Source organism: Carlito syrichta, unplaced genomic scaffold (assembly GCF_000164805.1).
Source record: "Carlito syrichta isolate Samal-C Ts95f unplaced genomic scaffold, Tarsius_syrichta-2.0.1 Scaffold304364, whole genome shotgun sequence".
Classification (NCBI taxonomy): domain Eukaryota; kingdom Metazoa; phylum Chordata; class Mammalia; order Primates; family Tarsiidae; genus Carlito; species Carlito syrichta.
In genome coordinates this window covers 360446-368618 of record NW_007248460.1, presented here as the reverse complement: position 1 = coordinate 368618, position 8173 = coordinate 360446, and the positions used below count along the sequence as shown (strand labels likewise).

The 8173-nt window shown below is 50.1% G+C and overlaps 1 protein-coding gene across 1 annotated transcript in view; it reads left to right on the top strand.

Annotated features, from left to right (window-relative positions):
• The window catches only part of MAMLD1 (mastermind like domain containing 1), a 70030-nt gene that overhangs the window by 26629 nt on the left and 35228 nt on the right, over nt 1-8173 (top strand). Inside the window, exon 3 of the mRNA XM_021713239.1 lies at nt 3-278. Coding sequence (XP_021568914.1) covers nt 3-278 — 276 coding nt within the window. The remainder of the gene's footprint in view (nt 1-2; nt 279-8173) is intronic.

Sequence of the window (8173 nt, the reverse complement as noted above, 5' to 3'; positions counted from 1 at the left end):
TTGGCAACACCAAGCCCTTGTCCCATTTCGTCTCGGAGCCGAGCCCCCCGAAGATACCCTCCGTGCCTGCCACCTCCAGGCAGCCTTCCCTGCTGCACTACCTGCAGCAGCCGACACCCTCGCCGGCCTCTTCAGCCACTGCCTCATCCACGGCCACCGCCACCCTGCAGCTGCAGCAGCAGCCTGACCATGCGCTCCTTCTGCAGCAGGTGATGCAGCAACCCCAGCGCTTTCATCGGTCGGTGGCCCCGGACTCCATGGCTGCTGTGCCCAGACAGGTAAGATAATCTCACAACTGGCTGTGCGCTTTAGTTCTGGTTTGACGCCCATCATCCCTGGCTTTGGAGGGCAAATCCAGGCTATGGGTCTCTCTGAGACTGAAATGGACGGGGGAGAAGTCCACGTAAGTCAGCCGATCCTGTGGTTAAAATTAAGCACAGTGTCGATGAGGCCAAGGTTATGGTTTCAGTGCCTGTTTGGGTCAACTAGCTCCCCTGGGAAGAAAACTGCACCCACAAGGTGCTCCCCGGGGAAGGAGCCCGGCGGGGGGGGGGGGGGGTGGAGATCAGCATTATACAGCACTGCCTTCTGCACTGGGCCATGTGGCCAGTCAGTGGAAGCTTCTTAGGATGCAAGGAAATTGCACCAAAGAATTTAGATCTTGTTCCTGCTGGCATAAGGATGAACATTGAGCCTTCTAGAAATGCCCCAGCCGACTTTCGCTGGGCAACGAGCTGTTCATCACTGTGCTGGATACGCAGGCAGGTCCTGAAAGGTAAAAGACTGGTGCTTGGAAGGCAGTTACTCTTATCATCTCCAGTTTACAAACGGAAAAACTGAGGCTCAAAGAGTTGAAGTGAGTTGCCCAGAGTCAAGCAGTTTGCAAGGAACAAAGCAGGAACTGGAAGCCAGGTGGTCTCACTCCAGAGCCTGCGCTCTCCTCGAAATTACTTTTGACTTCTCCCATCCCCTCATCTACTCCAGGTTTTTCCATCACTACATGTAGCCGATTCTACCTGGGTGGTGTCTACACAGTCCTTACTTTTCCATTGCTCTGGCCCCCGCCCCTGTTAGTCATCTACTGACTGTGTAACAAGTTAAGCCCAACGTGTCAGATTAAAACCACACACACGTGATACCTCATAGATTCTAGGGGTCGAGAATCCTGGCACGGCTTAGCTGGGTCTTCCAGCTCAGAGTTTCTCCTAAGGCTGCAGTCACCTCAAGGCTTGACCGGGAAGGGCCTGCTTCCAAGCTCACTCACGAGGTTGTTGGCAGGAAGCAATTCCCTGCAGGTTGTTGGACCGAGGCCTCAGTTCCTCATGAGCTATTGGCCAGAGGCCTCCCTCGGTTCCTTGCCACATGGCCTCTTCACAGAGCGTCTCACAACATGGCAGCTGGCTTCATCTGAGTGAGCAAGAGAGAGCACACCAGTGAGGTGGGATGACAGGGCAGTGGCAGGGGGGAGATAGTGCCAGCAAGTCAGAAGTCACAGTCTTTATAACCTAGTCTGAGAGGTAGCATCCCACCGCTTTTGCCGTATTGTATTTATCAGATGTAAGCCAGAGGGATTTCCACGAAGGTGTGAACAGCACCAGGTAGGGCTCAATGTGACCCTGTCCCACTCGGCCTACACAAAATACAGTCAATCACAATCCCTCTTCTCCATCGTTCACCTCCCTCCCCAAGTTCAGGCCCTCTTGATTCTTTCTCTGGTCTCATCCAGTTGACCCGTAACTGGTTTCCCCCGATAAAACATCCATTGCTCTAAGAGTCACCTAGCTAAAACAGTGACCGTATCAAGTTTCACCCTTGCTCAGAAGTCCCCAGGGGCCCAGAACCTGGCTCCACCAGCCTCCTTAGAGTCAGCGTCCACCAGGTCCTGTCTTACACTTGGATTTCCGTAACCAAGAGCTCATGACTCCTGACCCACTCTTGTGTGGTCTTGGCCTTTCCTCCCGCCATTTTCTATGCCTTCCCACTTTTTCTCTCCTGTCCAGCTCCTGCAATTTCTCAGGGCTCAGGCACCACCCCCCCACCCCCAGGAAGCTTTCCTCCACCCGGCCTCAGTCCTTCCGTTTCCCACTGTGCCTCCTCCTGTAGAGTAGTCAAGGAGAAGATATCTGTAAACTGCTTGGCCAGGTTGGCCCAAGGGAAGCACCTGTCAGCGACTGACTTCTTATTCAAGAGCCCTGTATGAGCATGACCGTGACAGCCCCCAGGGCATGGAGACTGTGTCTCTTCCATCCGGGTCTCCTGTCCAAGCAGAGCGCTCAACACCACCGGGGTACTGGTCATTTGATGGATGCATATAGCAAGCAGAGCTCCCGTGGGGGTGGCCAAGGTAAACCGACAGCTGGAGACAGACAAGGCAGGAAGGATAGGACAGCCTCCTGGGGGCTTGGGCCCTTGTCTGCAGTTCAGGAGCACTTTGGTTTGATTTTATTGTAGGGCTGTTGCCATCTGTTTACATGGACTTCTGCAGCTAGCTCGGTGAAGCCCCAGCAGCAAGTCGTGAACTCTTTGAATAGCAGGCGAAATCCTCAGCCTGGAGACGTGTCACCATCTTACCTTGTGAGCCTTTTTGTTTTGTTTTGTCTTCAATTGGGTACATTTGTTGTCTGACTGTGTTGCAGAGCCTGTGAAATCAGCTGGCTGAGAGGGGGAGTTCTCAGCTGGCTCAGAGGGGGAATTCTTAATGCCTGGAGTCGTGCAAATCCACTCAACCAATTACCTAGGCAGGGCTGGAGAAAGTGTTCAAGAGAAAGCAGCCAAGCTCCCAAGCCCAGGAGCATGATCAAGGCCTCCAATGACCTGCACCAGCAGAGGGGACAGACTGGGATGCTATTGCCACCAAAAGCTGCCTTCCCAGTCGGTGCTGGCCTATACCCATGGCCAGACATGGGACTCAATGCTTCGCCTGCCTTTTATCATTTTAGTTCTCAGAGGCAGGGACTGTTACCACTCCCTTTAAAGTTGAGAAGAAAGGCACAGAGAAGTCACCAGATTTGCCCATAGTCACACAGCAACTCAGGGCCAGAACAGGGAGTCTGTCTACAGAGCCCACACTCATCCTTATGCATGGGACACTGCCTCTAGGGCCTTTTGTTTCGGCCCTAACCCCTTATAAGCTTCTGCAAAGCAAGGGTGATGACAGGTTGTCTGAGGATGAAATATGTTAAGACATCTGCAGAACTTTTCTCAAATTTTATTTTATTTTATTCTAGAGTTGTGGGGTACATGTGAGGATTTGCTTCATAAGTCAATTGCGTGCAGGTGAGGCTTGGGCCATCTACAGCTCTTAGAACAGGGCCTGACACAAAGTGCATGCTGGCCCGGGGTTTGCTGTCACTGACTTGAACGCCTGACCCTGAGCCCCCAGATCTGTTTCCTGTGGCTAATGTGGTTCTCAAAACCAGGAGCTGTGTCAAGACACACTTGAGCAGCGTTATCTGCAGACCCCACGCCTGCCATGAGCTTGGCAGGAGCTGTGTGGCCCGCAAGCCTTGAGAACTCTTTCTGCTCTTCTGGACAACTCCTGGCATGATGGAAATGGGCAAAGGGCCATGTCTGCCTAGCTGGTGGGGGGCTCGCTTTGCTCTCTCTTGAGCTCTCCAACACTCTCACTCCAGATCTCTCCCTAGCACTCTGTTCTCTACCTGGCATTCTTCTAGCCAAAACATGCCACTTGGGTCTCCAAGCTGGGCATATCAACAGTCCCCCTATTCCTTCTTGTGGCCTCTCCCCATTACCTCTAAAGCCTAAGAACCCAGCCCTGGTCAGTCTTCCAGCGGAGAGGGGGAAAAAAGAAAGAAAAAGGTGTTTGAGGCTAGGGCTGGTACCCCTGTGGGAGGCCAGATGGCAGCCCCAGTGGTGGGAAAGCACGTGCTTTTCACTTCCAGAAGTCTGAACAGACTTCCCAAGCGTTATTGATAGCCAAGGTAAGCCTCAGGAACATGAATGATGTATGACACACCATTGACTGGCTTGTCGCACTTCCCTTGAACGACAGAGGTTACCATAGAAAGACTGGACATGTGTTGACATCCGAAACTTTGGTGTTTTTTTTTTCTTTTGAGACGTCTTTCTCTGTGGCCCAGGTTAGAATGCAGTGGCATGGTTATAGTTCACTGCAGCCCTGAATTCCTGGGATCAAGCAATCTTCCCACCTCAGCTAACCAAGTAGCTATGACCACAGGTGTATGCCACCATGCCTGGCTAATTTTGTGCATTTATTTTTTGTAGAGATAGTATATCACTGTGTTGCCCAGTCTGGTCTCAATCTCCTGGGCTCAAGTGAGCCTCCCACCTTGGCCCCCCAAAGTGCTGAGATTGCAGGCATATGCCACCATACCTGGCTAGTTTTCTTTAAAAAAAAATGTTTACGGAGATGGAGTCTTGCTATGTTGCCTAGGCTGATCTTGAACTCCTGGCCTCAAGTAATCTTCCCGCCTTAGCCTCCCAGAGAACTGAGACTACAAGTGTGAGCTACTGTGCCCAGCCTGAATCTTGGTTTTTTTAAAAGGAGTAGTTTCTAAATGTGAGATAAGAAATAAACTCTTGATTAAGCAGAAAGGCCAAATTCACCATCTATAGGGGCTCATTCTTATTTGTAGACCAACATTTCTCTACTTGGGGTATTTCGCCTTACCAGTTGAGTAAACGATTCCATTTCCACGTGAGGTAAACGACACATGCCATGTGGTTTCAGGGCATGGAACATTAATTAAGGACACTGGAGGCAGACAGAACTGAGGTTGGAGTCTGGCTGCAGATGCTGACTGAGCCGGGTGCCGCGAGCAGTGTTACTCAACCCCTGTGAGCCTCAGCTGACAATGGGGAAGGGAATAGTTCCCAGTGCATAAGGCATTGGGAAGACAAAGGAGATATTAACCTGAAGTTGCTTAGACCAGTGCTGGGTACACACTACAGCTCAGCCAGAGCTAGTACAGATTTGTGGGCTTGGATCTGAAACCTCAGGGGCCAGATGAGATTCCAAAGTCAGAACATTTGGGACTTTAGGAAGCTAATATAGTGCAAACACCAAATATCATACAACCCTCCAGTGGAATCTGGGACAACATTTCATTATTTTTGCAGAGAAATATGAATATTTAATGAAGTCCAGGTCAAATTTTGCCCCCAAATAAATAACGAAGAATAGCTTCCAAAATTAAAATTGGCTTTCAGAGCTTCTTGGACTTGAAAGATCTTTAACTCTTTTTTGGAGTCGTGACACTCAGCCCTGGTTTGTTAGATTTTTTTGTTTTATTTTATTTTGTAGAGATAGGGGTTTCTTTATGTTGCTCAGGCTTGTCTCAAACTCCTGGGCTCGAGTGATCCTCCCACCTTGACCTCCCAAAGTTCTGGGATTACAGGCTTGAGCCACCATGCTCAGCCTTGGTTTATTAGATTTTAATGATCCCCAAGTGGCTTACTGTATTCCCCACCTCACTCCCAGGCTGGGTGATACATCTCAGTTTTTCTTTTCCTTGTTTTTGTTTTTTTTTAATTGGAAAATACACTTTATTTAGAAAGAAAATTGGAGAGAGAGAAGAGAGAGGAGATTCACCTTCCCGAGGTAGGGGAGGGAATCAAAGCTAGGAAACTTGGCAGATATAGCCCAAAGAGCCATGTGGACACACCCGAGTTTAACAAAGCAATGGCCACATCTCGGTTTTTCATTGAAGTGAGGCAAAATGAGTTTTGTTTCCATAATTTGATGTCCCCTCTCCCTGAAGACTACTGGGCATACCTTGAGAGGCTGCTAAAATCAGGGTTAGGACTTATTTCAATTGTACCACCTGCCACTGGAGAATGGAAGTCCCGTTTACTCAGAGACGAAAACAAGTCTGTGAAGGAGACGGGCGTTGCACTGTGAAGGGGTGGGACAGCAAGAGGCAACCTCCAGCCAGAGTGCCTCAGCGCACGTGCATCTGAGCCCCACTCAGATCTGCAGAGCTGGGAGTGCAGCTTCACAGGGAGGAGGGATATGGATGGCCGCCAGTTGGAATGAGAACAAAAAGGCCTGGAATCTGAACCTTGAAGCAGGCTGCGAGGCACAGCGGAGAAATAGACCAAGGAAGCACGTGTTGTTGTTTTGGCAAATTTGGAGAGGGTAAAGAAAGGGAATTGGAGCCTGCCATGGAGAAGGCCAAGGTAAGCCCCCACTGGGTCTGATGTGCTTTCTACCTTGACAATGAGCCTTCAGTTAGGCAACAGTGAATGCCCAGCAATGGCAGAGACTGATGGGCAGCTCCATCTGAGGTGAGGTCTTGGAGAAACCCCACCCCACCCCTTGCTTCCCGTCCCTAAAAGACTGAGCTCACCAAAGTGCAACTCTTCCAGCACACAGGGCCTGAAGAGAGATGACACGGGGCAGGGGACAGGGAAGCCTTGGCAGGGGACAGGCCCTGGGGCTGGGCTCAAGGCCAAGTTTAAAAGAGCTCAGGCTTTGGATCAATTGGGTCCAAACCCCAGCTCTGCCATATCTTCTCTGGGAAAGCTGTTTACCCGCTCCAGGCCTCAGTCTCCCCATCTGTAAAATGGAGATACTCACATACGTATCTAATGAGGCCACTGTGAGTATTTAATGAGATGAGATAAAAAGTGTTTGGCATAGGGTCTTGCACACAATTGTGTTCCACCAGTGTTAGCTGCCACTCTTTCAGGAAAGTTCCCCAAACTCGAAACACTATTACCCCAGCAGGATGAGTTTAGATGGCGTTAGTTCGGAGTCCAGATTCCTCTCTGACTCCCAGAGGTGGGCGGCGACTTGGAGAGGAAGGACAGGGAGGTGCTTGATCCTTCTGGAGTTGCACGCTCAGGGCAAGTTCCCCAGGGAGTGCTCACTGGGTGGGAATCAAGGAGGACATTTGCCATGTGGTTGAGAAACAGCCAAGGCGGCAGACACAGGTTGGTGACCACAGGAGGTTTCAGAGCAACTAAGCCAGTCTGTGGCTTCCTGAGTCACCCTGACCAATGGGGAGGGAAGAATGTTGGCATCTCCTGCTGTAAGCACAGCCAGCTGAGGTGCCGGGAGCCATGTGGATGCTCAGTAACAAACGTGACGCCAGGACGACTTCAGGTAGGCAGAGAGGAGGGAAAGGAGCAGCCCAGTTCCACCTGCAGCCAACTTGGATTTGACCCAGGCAGAGGGCTGGCGGCTGATACACAGTGAACAGAATGGAGAATGCATGCACAAGCAGCAGAGCAGGAAACACTGGTACTGCTCGGTCATGGCTTTGGGGCGTTGCCTGTCTTGGTGTTTGCAGCGTTGCCCAAACCAGGCCAAGATAGATGCCCTAGCACACACAACACCCACCCTGAAGGGATATCGCCCCTCGCTCCCTTCTTCTCTCCTTCTCCACCACTCCTCCCACCTCCACCCTCAAAGCCTCAAAAAAAATAAAAAATCTCTGCTGAAGCCCAAGTTTCCTTCTGATTTGAACTTCCAAACCTGGATAAGCCCACTTAATAGAGCATACCTTTAATTACTGCTGTCTCTATTGGCAGTGCAAATTAAATTATTTACGTTCCAACTATGACTTCCCATTGAAAAAAAAATGATCCAACGAGGTTAGGGAGGCCAAGAGAATTCCCTATTCTGATGAGACACATCTGTTCCATTTTCCACCAGAGGATGAGTCAGGAGAGATGGCAAGTAAACCTTGCCCTGGTCTCAGAAACACTCATCGACATTTTTAAAAAGTGGTTGTTATCTTACTGAAATACATGATCCCGCCTCCAAAAGACATCAGACGCACCACATGTTGTCAAGGAAGAATCTGCCACCATGGATTTGCATGTCCTTTCACTGGCTTCCTGCATGCCTCTCTGGATTTGAGGGTGAGGCTTGGGAAACAGCAGTACTGCTGGCCGTGTTCTCAGAGAAGTTCATTCTTTTTTTTTCTTTTTAAATTTATTTTATTTTAAAGATATGGGGTACAAGTAGTCATCATACAGGTAAGGTTTGGGTCTACCTTTGGTCCCCAATTTCCCTGATTTGAGATCAGGTACCCTTATTGATGTGATATGTCTCCCCCCCACCCAACCCCGTAGTCTCTGGCTACTGCCAATCCCTTTCTTATAGTATTATGGTAAATATTCAGGGTCCACTTATGAGTGAGAACATGTGGTACTCAGTTACTCAGTTCTTTGCTTCTCTGATAAA